The sequence below is a fragment of the Artemia franciscana genome, chromosome 18 (assembly GCF_032884065.1).
Source record: "Artemia franciscana chromosome 18, ASM3288406v1, whole genome shotgun sequence".
In the NCBI taxonomy this organism is placed as follows: domain Eukaryota; kingdom Metazoa; phylum Arthropoda; class Branchiopoda; order Anostraca; family Artemiidae; genus Artemia; species Artemia franciscana.
The window spans coordinates 35,614,300-35,635,599 of record NC_088880.1 but is presented as its reverse complement, the minus strand read 5'-3'; the positions used below and the strand labels follow the sequence as shown (position 1 = coordinate 35,635,599).

General features: G+C 35.6%; 3 protein-coding genes across 4 annotated transcripts in view; 1 reads left to right on the top strand and 2 right to left on the bottom strand.

Annotated features, from left to right (window-relative positions):
- LOC136038946 (ankyrin repeat domain-containing protein 12-like) overlaps nt 1–10,508 on the top strand; it is a gene marked incomplete in the record, with an annotated part of 83,613 nt that extends 73,105 nt beyond the window's left edge. The window contains 2 exon segments of the mRNA XM_065722454.1: nt 5,550–5,801; nt 8,160–10,508. Coding sequence (XP_065578526.1) covers nt 5,550–5,801; nt 8,160–8,339 — 432 coding nt within the window.
- Nucleotides 1–21,300, bottom strand: part of LOC136038948 (uncharacterized) — a 470,704-nt gene that overhangs the window by 140,167 nt on the left and 309,237 nt on the right. The window lies entirely within an intron of this gene.
- Nucleotides 17,824–21,300, bottom strand: part of LOC136038945 (inositol hexakisphosphate kinase 3-like) — a 134,305-nt gene continuing 130,828 nt past the window's right edge. For both annotated transcript variants that reach the window (XM_065722452.1, XM_065722453.1), the window contains one exon: nt 17,824–19,505. In XM_065722452.1, coding sequence (XP_065578524.1) covers nt 19,067–19,505 — 439 coding nt within the window. In that variant the 3' untranslated portion in view covers nt 17,824–19,066. The remainder of the gene's footprint in view (nt 19,506–21,300) is intronic.

The following is a 21,300-nucleotide window of genomic DNA, read 5'->3' as shown; positions in this document are numbered from 1 at the left end:
ATGTTGTCGTCTGCAATGCAATGTTCCAGCACAAGAAAAGTCATTTCGTCACGTGATACCCCTATGATACCAAATAAAGAGAAATGCCCATTAAATGTAGGATGGAAATGAACAAAGCTTAAATTATAATTAAATAAAGCTTAAATTAAATTATTAAATATGTTTTCTTACACAGTTGGGAGAAGTAATGCTCTAAGCTTAGAAATATTTTAATCTCACCTCGTTAAGCTTTTGGTTAATAGGTTACTATGGTCTGGTTTGAGCTCTTTTAGCCCCTTTAAGAGCTCAAAATGAATAGTCCCCCACAAATGATTATTGAGCTATGAAAGAGCTTGAAAAATTATAATGACTAAATTCTGCCAAAAACCTAAATTTGGTTGAAAATTGCAGATTTATAATTCCGGTTATATGTTTAACCATTATAGGGGAGGGGGGTTGGTAAAGTTAATCATATTTATGCCTACAGATTTGTCTATTTTTTAGCTAGGCCCACCTGATAATCAGTTAAGCTAATCAGAAAATTGAACTCTTTTAAAGTAGTCTAAATAATTTCATAGTGTTTCTTTATGGAAGGTGATAGTACTAAACTAATACCATTGTGCTCCAAAATTATAATATTTCCTTTGTAAGCTAACGATCAAATTGTAAAATAGGCTACCGGCATTTCTATAGACTATGCGCCTAATTTAGATAAAATGAAACAGTTAGGCTATGCCTAAATTGCTTACCATGATGATGAACTTTCACCTGAACTTCTAAGCTCCTCGGGAATCGTGTTATTGTCATCTTGGATAGAATGAGAAGCTGCATGGGGTGTGACAAGGAGCTTGAACATACCCAAGTGTGACAAGGAGCTTGAACACACCCAAGTGTGACAAGGAGCTTGAACACACCCAAGTGTGACAAGGAGCTTGAACACACCCAAGTGTGACAAGGAGCTTGAACATATATCCTGAAATGGTAACTTAAACACCATCTAGCACTTGGTCACCATCAACTGCATTTTCCGACAAACCAGAATAGTCACTTTCAGAACTTGATGAGCTCACTAATATAGGAAATTAACAGATTTTGTTGATTTGAGTTTTCACAAGTGAATAGCATTGTCAGATTCATAGGAATTAGTTTCCGCTAATTCTTCTCCGTTTCACGGTTTTCTAAATTTTTTTTGTTGGCAACATTGTTCATAAAAATATTCGTAGACGTTCTAACTCAATATTTCTTATAGTAACTAAAAGAAAATTGGTTAAACTTGGGTTTCCATGTATATATAGGCTTGGGATAGATAGATCATTTTGGTGTCCTCGATACTTTAAAGCACTGAATCGAATGGTCTAATTCATTTTCTCATTCCTTAGTCTTCTAGGTTTTACAGAAACTCTGTTTTTCGCCAAATTGACGTTTCCTTAAATTTCTCAAATTGATGTTTCCTCCAAATTGACGTTTCCAAAGGTTCTCCTTAGAAAACCAAAGAAATTCCAATTTTTTTTCAAAAGTGTTACTTTTTGACTGATTCTTCCAAAAGATCTTTGTGTTACAAATAATTTGTTGTCGCTAAAAGATAAGAAAAATCGAAGTGTGTTTTCCATGTTATCTTCTTTCCTAGTGCTTTCTTCTTCCGTGCTGCTAGTGGAAGGCATTTGAGCCATTCTTGGTAATATGCTCTTCTGATCTTCGCATGATGTGGCCAAACCACCTCAGACGCCTCATTTTGACAACATCAGAGACAAGTGGGAGATCCCCACTTTTTCTGACCTCTTCGTTCGAAACTCTGTCTGAGAGGCAAATGCCTAGTATGTATTGCTGGCATTTGTTGTGGAATATGTCCAAGGTTGACGCTTGCGCTGCTTTAAGTGACCAAGTTTCACATCCATAGACAAAAACAGGGAGTACCATGGCTTCGTAAACTCGGAGCTTTGTGTGTTTAGAGACTTCGCTACGTTTCCAAAACAAATTCTTTAGTTGTAGAAAGACGTTCCATGCTGAGGATATACGATTCCGGATCTCCTCTGATGATTCCCCAATTGCGTTTATCATTGAACCAGGGTATTAGAACGACTGAACGTCCTTGATTTGACTACCATTTAGGGTCACAGGGGTGTTATTCATCCCAGCAGTCGCATCGTTTTCGTCTTGGGTAGACTTATTTGGAGGCCAGTCAAAAGTGATCTGCTTGCTACTTCATTAATCATGGCCTGGGCATCTGTAACGGACTCAGCAAGTATGCCCATATCATGAGCGTAGTCAAGATCTGTGACAGAGAAAGACAGGCTCACTTCCACATCTTTATACTTATCGAGGGGCACGCGAAAGTCCAATCAATAACGAAGTTGAATAAGGTCGATGACAGATAGCATCCTTGACGTTCACCCTCCTCAATCAGGACCAGATCCGAAAGCTCACTATCAAGCCTAGCTTGGACCATGGTTCCATCGTAGTATGCCTTCAACAGTCTGATGATCTTCTCAGGGACTCCGTCATCTCTCATTGCGACCAATATGGCTAACCGATGGACCGAGTCAAAGGCCGCGATGAAGTCGATGAAGATTTTGATTGTCTCCTTTTGGCGTTTGAAGGGATATTCAAGGACCTGTCGTAAGCTAAAGATCTGATCACTGCAGCCCATGCCCGGTCTAAATCCTGCTTGGTTGGGTCGCGCTAGGGAGTTTCTAGTGTCTTGGAATCTAATTAGAAGCATAATTGCGAATATCTTTGCAACAATGGGGATGAGGATATGTTTCGGTAGTTCTTACATTCCATTCGGTCTCCTTTTTTGAAGATATGGACAATTATCGATGTCTTCCACTCATTGGGGATGTATTCATTGTCTCATACATCCATAACAAGTTCATGGAGCTCATCTGCGGTCGACTCGGGCAGAGCTTTCAGCGGCTCAGCAGGGACGCCATCTATTCCAGGACTTTGTGGTTTTTAAGCAGTTTGATTTCCTGGACTACTTCGTCTCTAGTGGGTGGGTCCGTAGACACATTCTCGTAAGAATTCTTCAGCTATAAAAGATTGTGTCAGGGGGCATTTTATCGAGCATAGGTTCCAGCAGCCACAATTTAAGCCTTATCTTCTTGATATGATGGTAGCTAGCCCATTTTTCGACTAGGGCCAAAGTCTCGTCGCATCGCATAAAACTGGGGGTGTCGTAGCCACACTAATACTCTGCTTCGCATTCATCGCCGTATTTTTAGCTAGCCTAATTTCGACGAGGGCGAAAGTCTCGTCGCATCGAATAAAACTGGGGATGCCGTTGCCAAAATATGCTATACTTCGCATTCATCACCGTATTTTTAGCTAGCCCTATTTTGACGAGGGTGAAAGTCTAGTCACACTGCATAAAACAAGGGATGCCGTAGCCAAACTTCTTCTCTGCTTCGCATTCATCATCGAATTTTTAGCTATCCCAATTTCGACGAGGGCGCAAGTTTCGTCGCATCGCAAAAAAAAACGGGGATACCGTATCCAAACTTTTATTCTGCTTTGCATTCATCGTCGTAGTTTTAGCTAGCCAAATTTCGACGAGGGTTTAAGTCTCGCCGCATCGCATAAAACCGGGGATGCCGTAGCCAAACTTTTACTCTGCTTCGCATTCATCATCTTATTTTTAGCTAGCCCAATTCCGACGAGGGCTTAAGTCTCGTCACATTGCATAAACCTGGGATGCCATAGCAAAACTTTCTCTGCTTTGTATTCATCATGTATTTTTAGCTAGCCCAATTTCGACGATGGCGCAAGTCCATTCATAAAACCGGGGGGTGTCGTAGCCAAACGTTTACTCTGCTTCGCATTCATCATCGTAGTTTTACCTAGCCCAATTTCGATGAGGGTGCAAGTCTCGTCGCATTGCATAAAACTGGGGATGCCGTAGTCAAACTTTTACTTTGTTTCGCATTCATCATCGTAGTTTTAGCTAGCCCAATTTCGATGAGGACGCAAGTCCTCGTCGCGTCGCATGAAACCGGGGATTCTTTGACCAAACTTTTGCTCTGTATCACATTCATCATCTTTGCTGGACGTTTCTTGGGGATAACGTTCAGCACAAGGTCCCCAGTCTTGCGGTTACCCGGAGCGCGTTTGCCATCACCTTGCTTGGCGTGAAGCTCAGTGATGTTTACACCCTTTCGCCGCTTTGAGTTGTGCTGACGGATTTCCTATGCTGCCTAGGGGCGGAGGGCCGAGCCTCATTGCCTGGAGCTCCACCACCGCCGTAGAAATTTCCAGACTTAGCTAGCCCCTTGCTCCCACCTAGAGTCAGCAATAGGGTTCAGGAAAGGAAAATGGAAATTAAACCCAGTTCTTTGAATTGAGTCACTGGAACCTTACGCCACTGTATACATTTGAAAATTGGAAAAATCAGGAACTTAATTTTAAAGGAAAAAAAACTCCATATGTAGTTATGCGGTTTTTGGTAGTAACTGGTGTAAAATTCAAAGAAGAAGCGTGGTTGAAAAATCAGTGGAAACTAAGCTAAAAAAAATATGATAACAAAAAGCATAAAAACTGCAGTTTTGCTAAAAAGGTGTAGTTGTCTTTGGGAATTGACATATTGTTAATGTTTGAATTTTTTTAAGGGCAAAAATTGCTCTCAAATTTGCTTAATTAGTTTCTGCGGTTCAACATCTTGACACTGAAAAAAATGTGGTACTACGATAAAAACTTCATAATTTTGAAACAACTAAATGACAAGAGTTCGAAAGTCGCAGTTTTCAAATAGAAATAAATTAACGATGGGTCCAGGGAAAAACATTTTTGTTATGATGTCCTTGCCATGTTAAGCAAATACAGTTTCTGGAGAAACAAATGGCCCGGTATATCTTAAATCTATTTGGCTCTTCCTTGTAAAATTTGAAACCAGTTTGAACACGGAGAACTTGAAAACGATCTTTGTCGAATCCGCTAAAAAACGCTTCAAACCCGGTGCCTGAAAACACAATTTTGCCATGATTAGAAACATGGACGGGTATATCAATGGCGATTTAGGTGAATTAGCAATAATAAAATACTAGCAAACTTTCACTTTTTTGCTAAAGGAAAGCTAAATAAATAAACCATTATAAAACTGATAATAAATATCATATAAATTAAAGTAAGAGATAATTTGTTTGCCCGTTGTTACTTTTTTTCTGCTATTGCCACTGCCAATAACTTAAAATGCACAAACCCAGGGGTGTATACATAGTTTGCGTTTTTTGAGAATAGGCCAACAAAACCTGGGTTCCCTGTTGGCATGTTTGACCCTCCAGGCGCTATTATTAGTACCATTTTTAAACTTCGGGGGGGGGGGAGTGCACGTTGACCCTTGACATCAAAAGGAGGTGTTTAAGGTATTGAAATAGTCAAACCTATCGTAATTAGTCCAGATCTCACTTCCCATTTGGTACCACGAACCGTAGGCCTACATTTCCATCAATTCGAATATTATGAAATTTATTCCAAAATGTGTGCTACAAAAAAAAGTTTCAAGTTTTTAATATTTGTTAAAATAAAAAAAAGAAGAAATTATTAACTGGATAAAATTTTACTAAAGGTTATATTTGTAGCATTTAGTTGAGAAAGAAAAATTAGTCTTATCTGTGGAGCAAGAGATCCTGCGTGTTCATGGCCGAGCAGCTCGAGCGTCAGCCAATCAGAGTCTTCCATATTCTGCCTGTACTATTCTTAGAGATGAAGAAGTGTATAACCCCATCACTCCTGAACAGGAAGCCAAGGAGATTAATGCCAGATCCAGATTTACAGGGAGGCTGTTATTGTCCTGGCTACAGGATGTCGATGACAAGTGGGAAAAAATTAAGGTCTGTCTTTTTTTGGTTTTTTCTTTTTTTTTACTAAAACAATTAAATCTGTTATAGACTTTTTTCAAACATTTGAATCTGGAGTTCTGAGATAATTAATAGTCTATTGTGATGATACTAGACGATTTAAGATATGAAAATCAAATTTAAAACTTATTTAATTATAGTTTTATTTTGACGATAACTTATGGTATAATGTCTGACAATAATTATAATCATTTTATGATAGTTGCTCAGCTAACATCTGAAATTTTAATAATGTAATTTAACAGTGTTGTATCGCTAGGTATTTTTTTTTTCAGTTTCGTGTCTGGAAACTTAATAATTTAATATTATGTAGTGATTGAACTTTATAATATTTGCAAATTTGCGCCTGAAAATTAGCCCTTCTGATTTAATAATTTCTGGTAATTAAATTTACTAATAACTAATTAGACCATCACTCCTAAAATCCCCATTTCCTAATTCTTTTTGAACAGGAATCTAAAGAAATTAGTGTCAGGTCACTGGATTGACTCGGAGGCTGTTTGTCTTCCTTGCAAAATGTCGATGATAAGTGGGGAAAATTAATGTGCGAGTGTGAGATATTGAAGGATTTAAGAGCTAATATCTTTGGTTGTATTAACCCTAGTTAATATTTTAAGTTCACTTTAAGACTTTTAGACTTTATGTGTAGATGGGGCAGGGGCCTATCTTCACTATAAGGGGTATCAATCACTATATCAATCTCTTTAAGTCCCTATGTTCACTTTAAGACTTTTAGACTTTATGTGTAGATGGGGTAGGGGCCTATCTACGGCTAAACCAATGTATCAATACCAAATTCTTTAAATATTCCATAAAATATTTTAGACTTTAAGACTTTTTATTGGAGCTCATGCTGCTTCATCATCTTAATGTTGATTTATGGAGCTCTCCAAACTCACACTATTAACATTCAATTGCTTGCTGGCACTTTACTGAAAACAAAATATTAGGGTATTTTTGTTGATAACATGAAAATACTTCTTGTTATGGGAAATTGATGAAGCGTTTGTAGTTACCAGGTTGGCATACTGTATTTTGAAATACCTTTTTTTTTTGTATTTTCACAGAAAAAAAAATTCAACTACTCAGAATTAAAAAAATACTTGCAAACTAATTTATGTTCGTTTTATATAATTAAAAAAGTATTTTTTAATAACTTCGAAGTTATTGATAAGAAAAGGGGGTTTTGTACCTTATCACCTTCAGAAACAATGACAAAAGAGCGACAGGATTCAAGACAAAGGGGTGAGTGGATAACATGAAAATACTTCTGGTTATTAAAAATGAAGCATTTGCAGTTACCAGGTTGGCATCTTGTATTACAGCATGATTTCAATGAAATTCAAGTAGCAACTTAAATCTTGTATGTGGAGGCTTAGAGGGGTAACAGCCCCCTCTCCTGCTGTGGTCATTTCTGCTCGTTTTTGGTTTTAGTGTTGCTCTCTACCTATGTTTAAAAAAAAGTTTATTTATTGTTTTAATTCGTTTTAATGTAAAGATCTTAAATTTTACTGTAAAAGAGAGGGTAGTCCTCATTTATGAAGGCCATAGCTGTACTTTCAACACTAAATTGTCATTTTGAAACGACCGATAAAAAAAAAAAAAAAAAATCCGAAAGAAGTAAAGAGCGATTTTAAAACTTAAAACGAACAAAAATTATTACTTCACGGCTTATCATGTGTCGATGAAACTAGTGCAAATAAAACAACTGGTGATATTTCTCTATGTTTGTAGGATTACAGAAAACTAGCGTTAATGAAAACAAAATAGCCGAGTATATAAAACAAGAAAATTGATTTGGGAGTCAAAAGTTAGTACGTAGCCCCACAACAACAAATTGCTTTTCATAGTCTTACACGAGCTGTAATATCAGTAACTTTCAGTACACAATTAAAATTACTGAAAAACTTAGGCATAAAAATAAATATTATCTTTAGAAGCCACAGTCATTAATCAGCATACAAAGATAATGGATTAACTTAGAAGAGAAAATAGTTTTCATTAATGAAGGCCAACTTCGTACTTTCAACACTGAATTCTGAATTTGAAACTTCTATGGATCGAATGTTGAATTAATTTTCCTCAAAGAAAAAAAAAATAATACATACCTAAGAATTTTCTTTTTCTTTATTTCTTTCACGGTCATCAACAGCGTTCAATATTATTCAAATTACTCCATAATTTATACCTTTCATATAATAAAAACGAGGATTTAAGAAACTACATGTGAAGCATGCACATAATAGCTACTTTTAGTATGACCCCATTATATTCAATTACTATTATAACTTGTCAAAGCTAACATACTAAATTTACTAAAATCCTTTTTAGGAGTCTATGTTGCTACGTCATCATAACGAAGCGGAATCCCTCCACGCCGTGCAAAAAATGGACTGGGAATGGCGTCTTAAAGAAACAGGATTATGCGAGCCTAAAGCCCGGGCTATTATAGATGATACCTCGGTGCCTATGGTACAAGTCAGCGATGATTTTGATTTATTACAGGCTTAGCCTTGAACTTAGTGTGGCAATTTTCGATTGGTTGGCCTGACTGAAGGTGGCAACGTTCAAGTGATGAAACATTGTTTTTGTGTTGCAGTGTTTTGAAAGTGATTTTTTTTACTGTCAGTGTATCTCAGGTGGCAGACCACCTGATTCCTTATTTATTTTGATTATATTTTAATTTAAATATGATATTTTCAGTGATAAAAATGAGATGAGACAGGTCCACTGGTGTGGTTTTATCCATACCTGTTCTTGTTTTTTCCCCAAAATCTTTCTTTTTTAAGAAAATTGGCGACTTTGTAGGTAAAATGATATTTTTTTAATGAAAATTACTGATATTTCTCAAAATTACATGGGAGCCCCCCTAGGTTTGCGTAAAAGATACTTAATTACCTCAATTTTAGTTTCTTCCTAAACCACAGAAATTGAAATGAAAAGCTTTTTTCTTTCGAATATATAATTCGAAAGACTATATATACTGGTTCCTTCCTGAAGAAAAAGGTTCTGCACAATCTTAAATGGGTTTTCGATGGTTTCCAAAATGAATCTCTGTGTTTCATTTGAGGTTTTAACTGTAATTGTGGTTGTTATAGATATACCTGAATTTCAAATGGAAGTGCTTCATCTCAGGCCATAAAGAACTTGAAAAATCAACTAGTTCAGACACGTACACGAGGGGGGGGGGGTCGGTACTCCTCAATCCATCATTATTTTTTAGTATATTTACAAATTGTTTCTTAAGTTGCCCCCCCCCCCGAAAATAATTTGTTATGACACGCCTGAACCTGTTTACTTAGCCAAAAACCGTTGAAAATGTGATTATAAAGCTAATAAATGAAAAGAGAAATCGTTAAACGTAAGGAACTTGCAGAAGAAAGAATAATTATGTTTGAAACATATTCAAATTAAGGATGAAAAGATAAACGATTTAAATATTAAATAGATTTAATTTACCACAATTATCATTCATTGTATGATATCCAAATTAAATCTATGAAAATAAGCCTTCAAAAACTTAAAACAACAAACACGAAATTAATATTATCTTAAAAGAGAACTACAAAAAATTGTAAATAAGATTAGTTATAATTATATATTACTACTTTTTTTTAATTAATTTTACTATATACAGTAAAATCAGTTATACCATGTGTAAAACCATTAAATAGCCATCTTATAACTTTAAAATAAATTCCGCTTGGTACTTGGAAAGTGCCAAGGACAGTTAAAATGAAATCTGATTGTTCAAAGAAAATAATTTATATATATATATATATATATATATATATATATATATATATATATATATATATATATATATATATATATATATATATATATATATATATATATATATATATATATATATATATATATATTGTAATCAGATTCAAGAAAGATCTTAGAAAACTACAAAAAATGCAAGCTAAGTTTTTAGTGAAAAAGACACCCATATGAGGTTGCTTACAATTTTGGTTATAGTGGGTGCCAACTTAAAAAAAAGAAAGTATGAAAATGAGCAGAAAATAGGAGACATGCCAGCTTAAGAAGCTTTTACTTTCCTTTGAAGTGTAATCGTCTTTTGGAATCAATAAATCGTTATTGTTTGAATTTTACGGACAAAAAGTATTATCAAATTCAACTAAGTGTATATGCTTTCTTATTTTCACGGTTCAATGTGGCAACACTGACGAAAATATGGCACTGCAGACAAAACTTCATACTTTGGAAATAAATGCAAGCTTTTAGAAATGCAAGCAGTTTTCAATTATGAGTAGACCTAAGATGGGGCTAGGGGCAAAAAATGGTTTAGTTTTGATCTCTGCTACTTTTATGAATCTACTGGAATGTGTAATTTATGAAATTACACACATTTTCAAATGAGTATTGTGTTTGCAGAAAATTGATTGCAATGGGTTTGAACTGCAATCCAGTTTACTGAATAATTGTAAATTTCTAGTTATTTACTTCCTGAGAATAGCAAAAGAGAGAGAAATTAAAATTGCAATGGAACGCCTTCTAAGGAAAATTCATTCAGAAGATTTTTTCTTTTTGTCAGATAGTGTCTAGCCACCGGTGAATGAAATGTGATAAAATTACGTATAATTGGATAGCTTATTTCAGTAACAGTTATCTTTTGTAATATGGAAACAAATAAATGAATTTTTGATATAATCATATAGTTTTAAGTGCAACATCGAAATGGCCAGTCCATGTATCAATAGGTCTTTATCTCTTTGATCATTGTCAGACCTAGACAGAGAATTCAAGTTTGCTGTAGTATTATATTCTATATAATTCTCATGTCTTTTATAATTTGAAGATCTACTATAGAGCCATAAAACACGGAGATTTATTTGTGATATATAAACATGTGATACTAAAGAGAATATTCATACATGGCATGAACAATTTTTTTTCAATATGTATGATTGTTTGATAGAAATTTTTAGTCCCCAGAACATTTTAGGGTTCATTTAGTTTTTTCAATAATAACTGGTCTGAAAAACTGCATTAATTCATTTTAAGTGATATTAACTCCCTGAACTATGCCTTAGTAAACTTAGGTGTTCCCCAAGGATTGATCATAGCTCACCTTTTATTTCTAAACTATGTGAATGACCTAATTTTACGACGTTATGGTTGTGCAAATTATGCTGTGGTTAGAACACTTCAGGTAATGATAACGACTCTGGTGAGCTGTTGGCATTCGCCGACAATACTACAATGACTTTCTGATACTCAGGTATGCAAAAAACCCAAGAAAAACCAGATATTACTTCGGAAGTAACTAATGTCTGGATGGAAGAAATCAATCCAAAGCAGTATAATCATGTTTATTCATCTCCATTTTAACTAAATCGAACATAGAAAACTAGCTCCTGCCTCTTTCCTGGTGCAAGTCGTTAGCTCATAGCGTCGGCATCCTACGAAATATTTGGCTCCAGGAGCCCGAAGTTGTTTGTTCAACGATTGACAACCAGTCTTCATCCCAGCCTCTGCAATAATGCTTGAATCCACCAAGAGCCTCTAAATAGAACTTGGTGGCCTATAGCCAAGTTTTTTTTTGACCATTTGTTTCCTCAACGGACGGCAATGGGAGGCTCTTATGGCATTGCTTCGTTGCGATATTTTCAGGATCACCGGAGCGTCTGCACTTGATGACATGGGTGTCCGGTTTCCAGTCCTCGTTCGTAAGGCGTACGTGCCTTGATTTGGTACATAAGGAGCTGATATATATTTTATAATATCATAATAAAAGTAAGCTTGATATTTGTAACTAGAATATTTTATGGAATATTTAAGGAATTCGGTATTGATACAATGGTTTAGCCGTAGATATGCCCCTACCCCACCTACACATAAAGAATTATGCGAAAATTCGCTTTTTAGTAAAAACAACAAAACACTTTCACAAATTGGGCCGCTAATCAGTAACAAGACCAGACCTTCGCGTGATAAGGGTAGTTACCTTTAGTTGTATTCAGTTGTATCTTTCAATGACTTTCTACATTTGGCATTTCTCTGAACAATCGAAAATTCGCCTTCGAAAATAGTTTCCTTGCAATCAAGCCTAATTTCTTCAGACTACGTATTTTATTCCCTCTGCTATTCATCTGGCGGCACTGGACGGATATCCAAGAGGTCTTTCTGTTAGGGCACTTACGTATATTTTTTTGCGCGTGGGGGAGGAGGGAGTAATCGCAAAATATTTATTTAATAATCTAAATAAGAAGGGCCAAGAGTTTCGGGAATATTTAGAAATTCGTAGAAGGTTAAGAAACCCCTCCATTCTGCGTCCTTGCTTCAGTCCCCTCCAAAATCTCAATATTTGTTTTCCTTCCTATGATCTTCCCACGAGTCTTTAAAAAGCCACATTAATCTAAGCTAAAATATTTAGTTAAGCGTCAAAGCACATTTTTGAAAGAATCCAACAGGTTCGTAAAACTTTTTCTTTAAAAATATTTAAAAAAAACTTAAAATTACAGAATAACGATATTTTGAGTAATTAACTCAAAATTAACCGAAAACTTTTTGGTCACTAAACACCAATCTTTTCCTATACAAAACCTTATTCGACAAACTTTAAGGAACGGGCCAAAAGAATACGCGCATACCTTTCTAGCCAGAATATTGTGACATGGAAATAATGACAGTAAAACACTCAGAAACCTGGTCAGTCTACCAGTCTAAGAGGAGACACCCGTGGTGAGCTCTTGCAGTGGTTTTGTAAGGCACTGCACCTCAACATGAGTCATATTGATGTGCCAAAGATGATTGAAAACTTGACTAGTAGCATATCTGACTCTAAGTTTCTAGCGGCCTGGTGCCACAAATGATGTAAAAAGAAGCAATTGATATAATCTTGTTCATAAATGCCGCTCATATTATATGGTGTCAGAAGATAGTAGTCTCCTTCGGGTGCTCAGATGATGGCAGCTGACGCTATGGTGAAGTGCCTCCAAGCATTGTGAGGCCCTATGGAAGGGCCTCACAATTTTATATAATCCTAAAAATGGCTTATGCCAGGTTTTGCCTCTCACCCGAGACTATCTGTCTTGGCCTTTTCTACGATTACCGATGGCTTGATTCCCGTAACTATTTGGATCTGTTGCTAATTGTAAAAAAGCCAAGACAGATAGTCTCGGGTGAGAGGCAAAACCTGGCACAAGCACTTTTTAGGATTGTATAAAAATGATGTCATTTCACTTTGTTGATAGATAAGTCTATCATTCATCTCTCCATACATCATTCCTAGGGCAGAACTAAGATAGATAGTCAGAAATAAGGGATGAAAGATCGGATTGGTTTTGGGCTGACGAGTGGCGGACAACGTCCACTGTACTCGTATGCGAATGGGTTTTTGAATTAAAATCAAGTAGCTGCGGGCATCAAGCCATGGCTATGGCTAATTTAGAAAAAGCCAAGACATATTGTCCAAGTGAGTGAAAGGCAAATCTGGCATAAACACTTTTTAGGATTGTACAAAAATTATATCATTTAAGTTGTTGATAGATAGTCTATCATCCATCCATCCTTATGTCATTCCTAGGGCAGAACTAGTCATAGAACTAAGGGAAGATAGTCATAGAACTAAGGGATCGGATTGATTTTGGGTTGACGCGTGACGGACAATGTCCACTGAACTTGTATGCAAAATAGGGACCTGAATTTGATTAAGGCCTAGCCGAAGTCCAAGCATTTTACTCCCTAATCAATTCTTTTTTTAGGCGGCAACTCGGTCAATTACAAAGGTATCAGTTTTCTTCGTCGCTTCAACTAAAGAAACATAAGAAGGTTGAACTTAAGGGGTTTCTCACTCAGAATTACGATTAGACGCAGGCTATCCTTAGCAATTCTTCTTGTAATTATTTATACAATATAATTTTGTATATATATTTAATAACCGGCAGTTTGATGTCTGCGCGCTACTTATTCTCTAGACTCTGTTTAAACAGGTTACAACTAACTAATGAATCGCTCCTCAACAATCCGAGAGTGGTTAGTCCCTTGGTGTAATTTATGCATTCTCAAACGCTTCGATTGCAGCTGCATCTAGTCTTTTGAGGGGATTTTTTTTTACTTCGGAACACAAATGTATAAAGTATTTGAAGGGACTGCAGCCAGCAAGTATATGTTATAGAAATAAGTTTCTGATTGCCGAATAGAATATTTTTTGCTCTTTTTTTTATACCCAACAACAACAGTGTCAAGTGTAGCAATCTAGAATGCAAACCCGAAACAGGTTTTATAATTATTTTGGAATTATAAAGAAAATAATTGTCGGCTTTCAGATTTGATTAGATCAAAATATTCACCAGATTTTTTTTTTTTATTTCTATTGAAATAAAAACCACCGAAATAACTAATCCAGGAACGTCAGGCAAACTCCAAATGTTTAACATAGGAGGTATAGGAAGATTCCTTGAGAGTCCGTCCTGCCTTAAAGTCACAGGCGAACCAGTGAAATCTAAGCCAAATAGACTTTGCCGCCTGTAGTCTAAAGGTGGAATATCGTGCAATAGGATTGACACATGATCAACAAATCTCCTAGACTCGCGGGCGAATGGTGAGACCTGTAGTTTTCCAACTGTTTGGTTAAATGGCACGGGAAACAGCCGTATGCAGGATTTTTTTTTTCAGGGCGGTGGGGTTTACAAAAGAATTTTTTCGGGTGGTTTTTACAAAAAGAAAACTGGAAAACGCAAGACATATTTGTTTATATTCATTTTTGTTGCGTTTTTTACGAGTCGGACAAACATTTCGGGGGGAGGGGTTCAAACTCCCTACCCCCCTGGATACGGCCTTGTGATTCACACCTCTAACCGAGGATGAGCATAAGATTTTTGCCACCTATCCCCCCTCCAATAAAACTTATCGCGTAAACACTTTGCTGAAACACCCGTATTAAAGATAATTTCTTGAACCACATTGGCCTGCCATAACATAAAGAAAGAAAGCGATCAAAAATGGGGTTTTTAAATGGTGCTTTTTCCTACATCATATTATTTTGTTCGCGCTGAAGAAGAGAGGCGGTTGCTCTCTCGAAATATTCGCTTTCTGTGTTTTCTTCAGTATTTTCATTTGCCCTTTAAAAACACCATTTTTGATCGTTTTCTTTCTTCATGTAACACCCGTATCAAAATCTACAAAAACACTAAACTCAATTAGAAAATTTATTTACATTAATTTGTACAATTCATCACTTTTATAATTCGAATATGCACATAGAAAAAAGAGTAACGAACAAATCTACTAGGGAACTCCAATAAAAATTTCAAACAGCCTACAAAAGAATACAAAACTATTCCAAGAATAACACTGAATCAGAAAAAGAATGTAAAAAACAGGTGAAAATTTCGGAAAGATTATTCGACTAGGATTTTTTTTTTTTACCTATATGCGCACTCATACATAATTTATCTTACTAAAATAAATTAAGTTGTATACATAGTAGGAAAACGACAAACACTTTCTGTCCATAAAAAAAAGAAAAAAAGGAAAAAAAAATATCTGGATGGCCAGTTTATAAAGCCAAGGAAAGGAAGTATAATATAGATTCCAAACCTTCTCCTTAAAATACCATGATGGTGTGGACGTTTTTAATATAAAGAAATCATGATATTCCAGTATAATCCTGTTCACTCTTGTGTTTTTGGTTTTTTTAAAATAAAAGTATTAAACGAGAAAAGGCTGAAGAAATAAAACAAGTCTAAACGATGACATAATGACTTACTGGAAAAAAAATCGCCTTATTACCCATTAGACTGATAAAACTCACTAGTGTCTACATGTTGGACTGGAGGAAGGGGGGGGGCGTCAACACCCCAACAAGCTCAGGCCATAGTAACTCCAATAATTTTAGCAGGAGAGCGTCTTTGGACGATTCATTTCTCGAATTTTGCCCAAGCCGTCCCATTTCTTTGAAAGCAAGGTAATAAAATTGGATAAAACTGAAATGATGTCAAAATAAAAAAAAAGAGTTTACTTGGTTATACTGTCCATTAACAACGGATATATGTTTTACTGTGGATGTCCAAAATTTGGTTAACGTCGACATTCACCGGTGAATGTCCAAAATACATTTTTCTCCGCTTGGATTCAATTAGCTCTGCGAATCATCTTTTTCAGTCTTATGCAAGCTTAGATGGTAAAAGTTAGAATAGATTAAATTAGGTTGTAAATTTCAGAAATGGGTTAAAAGTCTAGTCTCACCCAACCTAACTTATACAATTCTAACCTGTCACCATCAAACCTTGCTTAAAACTAAAAAAAGCTCACTGGCAACGCAGACTAAATTCAAGGAGAAAAAAGGGTATTTCGTACATTCACCGGTGAATTTCGACATTCACGAATTTAGGACATTCACGGTAGCATATGTACTTACAATTTTGATGCTTAAGAATGGAATGGGATTAAAATCAGACAAAAGTGTAATTGCAGCTCTAAGTCTAATTTTTCTGACTATAGGGACAAGGATTGTCCTACTTTGCCATTCCAGCATTCAGGTATAATTCGAGCCTCTTTACTATGAGACAATAAATTATTCCACAGGGGCTTCAGAACAAGTAAATTCGACCAAACTCAGCACAGGTTATTCATGCTCTTTGTGGGCTATATCCCATACTTTTTTCCCGATTCTATGGTTCGCGGTTAAATACTTACGCCAACGTCCCAATCAAGTACCGAGAAGACAAGATGATGAGAACATGGTTCGAGCTTCTCAGAATATATGATTTAGCCGCGGAAAACGCGATTCTCGCTAGCACCGCAATGTCCAGGAGAATGGACTTCAAGAGACCAGTTCACTCAGTCAGAATTTGCTGCTAAACTCATTAAATGAAAACAGGAATCGTTTCACTATGCAACCTTATTGCAATTATTAATACACAAAACTTTAAATTAAATATAAAAAGCCTATATAATGGAAATTTATGTTAATTGGACAATTATAACATAGTTTATTTTAGATATTCGCACCATTTCTGGTGGATAACGTTTCTTTTATTTTTTCTTGATATAACCCGACGATCATTGAGTATGATAAACTTGTTTACGGATGCCGTTGAGCAACTAGGCAGCTATTTGGTCCTGCTTTAACTTATAGTCAGTGGCTTAATTTTGTCAAAATACTGGGAGCGGGGGGGGGACAAAGTTAGAGTCACCTGTTCTTGTAGGCACATAAATTACACAAGCTTATCTTAATTTTGACAACATTTTTTGCACAAACCAAATTTCAGCTGGGGGAAAGGGGTATGGGTCTGGAGGGGGTAATTATCCCCCCTATCCCATAGAAAGTTATGCTCCAGGGGGTCAGTTGTACTCTCCTGCCCGTAGCAAATTACGTCTCTGTATAGTATCCTACTTATTATTAATTAAAGAATTTTTTCTCAAACGACTTTTTTTTAATCAGTTACTGAATATGTGTTTACGTTTGCAACAAATACTAGAAAAATATAAATTCTTTACCAGTTTTGGTTCCCAACCACAAAGAGTTCATACACATATCTATTCTTTTTTTATCCTCAAGAGGCGATTTTTGTTTTCGAGAAAAAATAGATGGCTCTGTTGCTTACTTTTTGCTAGAAACGTTTCAAGTTTCCCCTCTTAAACCTTTATCTTTGTTAAAAAATAATATAAGAGGCTAATTTTTTTTCGGTACTTTTGAATGGTGTTTTCAGGCCAAAGAAAATCGCTTCTTTCTCCAAAAAAATCCAAAGGTTTTATCTTTTCCTGTAATTTCATTTCAATCATATATGACGTAGAAATATGTATTATTTGCAATTTTTATTCCTTTGAGTTTCTTTCTCATGTCTTTTTATTCTATTTCCATCAAAAATTTTTGGTTCAGAAATGGCATATCTATCTCCTGAAAAGAAAAAATAGATTTTACTTCTGCGTTGTTTCTTTATTAGATAGATATTTTGCCAAATTTTCATCGACCATATTATAGCTATATATCTTTAGCTATAATAAATGAGGATTGACAATTCACGAAAATGTCGAGGAAGGGAGCAAGAGTTTGTTTTCTCCTTTTTTAATAAAGATATTAAAAAATACACTTTTTTATCCCAAGATGATTATGGGCTTGTTTTAATTTTTCAGTTTTAGTTTTTAATTATTGCATTTTATCGTATGACTTGTTTCATTTTTATATTCACCCCTCCTCCCTAAACTAAAATCAGTCTTCTTACTAAAAACATAAAAAAGTCTAAAATTAAGTTCAAGATTTAGTACAATTTAAATTTAATTTCATCAAAAACTTACTAAGGGGAGATACTGATTTAAAAATTATCAATAAGGGGAGATTACTGATCAATAAGGGGAGATTACTGAAGCTCAAAATTTAGCACAAATTTAAATTTATTTTTATCAAAAATTTACTAGGGAGAGGCCTCAGACACTTCTCTGGATAGATGAATTTTAACATGTAATGAGTAATTTTAACATTTAATAAGCACGGTTCAAATCCAAATGGTCAAATCAAGCTTTCTTCATCTAGAAACTTGATCTCATACGATACAAAGATAAAAACAGGCTTAGTAGGGAAGGACAATCGCTCAATTTTAATCAACATATTAGTTGTGGCGATTAGTCGTCATGTTATCCACAAACATCAATCTAATCAATAACCGTCAATATCAATTGTCAATCTAATCAAAATATTTGTGGTGGTTGATTCTCAATATTTACTTTATTTTTATTGCTCTCAGATAAACAGAATAAAAAACGATACTAATTAGGATCCAAAAAAACTGCGATGTTGATAAATTTCTATCCGTAAGATAAGACTTGAAGCTCACCAGAATCTTAATCAATATTCCCTACAAACTCATAAACGAATAACTCACAGCGTCTATACCCAGAAAATACAAGTCTATTTTCCGTACGTCTATTTTCCATGACCAATTTCAGTTGAATTAGTTGAATTCAGTTGAAAGTACAAGTCTATTTACCATTTCAATTTTAGATGAAGGATCCCGATTCACTAGAGAGCTGGTGTACTTGTTTCTAAGTAGCAAGTAGAGTATAAGTACCAAAAGTAACCTTAAGTACTTGTTCTGATATTAGGTCATAATTAAGAGATATGTCAAACTCACCACACAAAGTACCTTATCCGCTCAGACAAGTTAAGATTCTGAAAATCTATCGCATCTCTTGTTTTCTTAAAATCAATGGTGGTTTCATAAAGATTTGATCTTTGGAAATTTAAACTGCTCCTCCAAACTATCTTAAGGGCCAGTATGGGAGTCCCCGTAACATAATTCTTTAAGGATACGAGTCACGCTAGTAAGACCTAGTAAGTACCCTGAATCAGGTCCCTTGTGGACAAGCGTATCCCCAAGGTAGCCACAGAAGGTCGTATGTGCAAAATCTATCATACGCACATCCACTAAACTTTCAGCATCCGATAAAGATTGGCTATCTTCCAAATAGCCGAGACCGCTGTCAGAACTATCAGTAGAGTTGTCACAAAAAACGGGTTCAGGACCCAGCTTCTCCTCACTGGGTAGGTCTCCTATCGACGGGGCACTGCTACACACATCTTCACGGCATGAACTATCCGCTGATGTTGTTGGTGTGGACCTATTTCTGGAGTTTTTCAATCCTTTCATCTGCTTTTTGGAGGTTAGTCCTGGGTCATGACCTTCGTAGACAACAAGTAGCGAACTGAAAGGAAATAAACTATTATTAGAAAACCTACTGTTACTAACAACTCACAGCAGTGCCAAGCCTTCTGAGTCAAATACAGCTACACAAGCTCTTCCTCTACCCAATCTATTTAAAGCTTCATAATTACCCTCCCCCCAAACAAAGTTCTATTAAAGTTTAAACCCTTCCATGTGACTACTTCTCAGGACCTGGTTTTCGTTAAAAAAGTATATATAATAATAGTACATAGACATGTAGGGTATAAGATGCATATATAGAATGTGTGAAATAATTTCATCGCTTTTTACTTCTTCTTAAACTGGCTGCAAAATTTCAATTACAAGTTGCAAGGAGAGAAGTGGCGTAACTTAAAAAAAAGTAGGAGAGGAGTGCAAATGTATTTTTACTAGATCTAGGGAACAAATATTCCTTCCCCCAACAGACACCACTGAAGGAGGCCCATTCCCAGTTTCAGGAGATAAAATTTTTGAATCTGATTTTGGGATTACTCTATCACAGCAATATGTAACTGCTATAGAGTTCAATGCAGTTGGATGGCAAAGGTTAATTTTCCAAACCAGATTGGAATAGCTAAATAATATAGGAAAATCATTGCAATATGCGAGCAGGTTAATTTTTCTGGCGAGGAATGGTGTATCCCCCCTCCCCAAAAAAGACAGAGAAACCTGGGGCGAAAATTTTTTGCTGGTGACAAAAGTGCCCATAGCTCGGAAAAACCCATATTGTCTGTCGCCTACTACAAGTCATTACGTCTATACTAAGGGCCCGCTATTGCTACTTCTACTGCTGCTACGAGTACTACTTCTTCTGAGGCTAAAGATGTTAAGATGAGATCCTTAAGGAATAACTAGAAGGGCGTCGAACTAAAACAAAACAAACAATGTACAATAAGGTTACTAAAAGGATGTATGAGCCATTTTTCAGGAACATCAAAGAGTATTGATAAAAAAAATACATTTTAAATCTTTTCTTTCTTTTTTAACTTTTAGCTGGTGACATGGAAAAAAAACAACCATATTGTCTCTCGCCTACTACAAGTTATTACGTCTATACTAAGAGCCACCTCGAGTTTTAACATATTCATCAGCTTTCTATAGTCTTCCTTTTACTCAATGTTAGAAGTGCGGTACATTAAACTACACTCATATCCCTCTTTTCTTTCTCCATGGCCAAAATTCTGACCAAAAACTTTAATAAACGTACTTGTTACAATATGCATGTGTTTTCTTTATCATATATTGATTTTGTTGACAAAGACAGTGTTAGATGCGTGTATTCAAGAGAAAGGAACGGAGGGGGCAATTGCCGAGAATTTTGATGATCTGTCTTTGGTTAATCACCAGAACAAGAGCATTGCATCTAAAAAGTTTTATCTGAATGAAAATAATACAACTTATACGTGTCAGCTTATACAAGACAGGCAAAGAGATAAACTCGGTGCGGCTCCAAGACACAAACCAACCACAACAAACGACAATGCACATTTCTCAAAAAGACAGAAAAAAAGGGCATAACTGAAAAAAGAGAACTAGAAATAGAGATGATAATCACAAAAAAAAACAAAATATTAGAATAGCCCGCTACTACAAGAGCCATCTTCTTTAAATTCTTTAAAATGTGAGCAGCGATGGGGAATTCACTTGCTAATTCAGATAATCTTTAGTGCTTATTTATTATTGGGCAAGCATCCGTAATAAAACAAAACTTGAATAGAATGTTGAATACATATTTTTTTAATATATATTTTTTTTTTTGCCATGGCTTGAAGAGGTTTTTGTAGCAATATCTATAT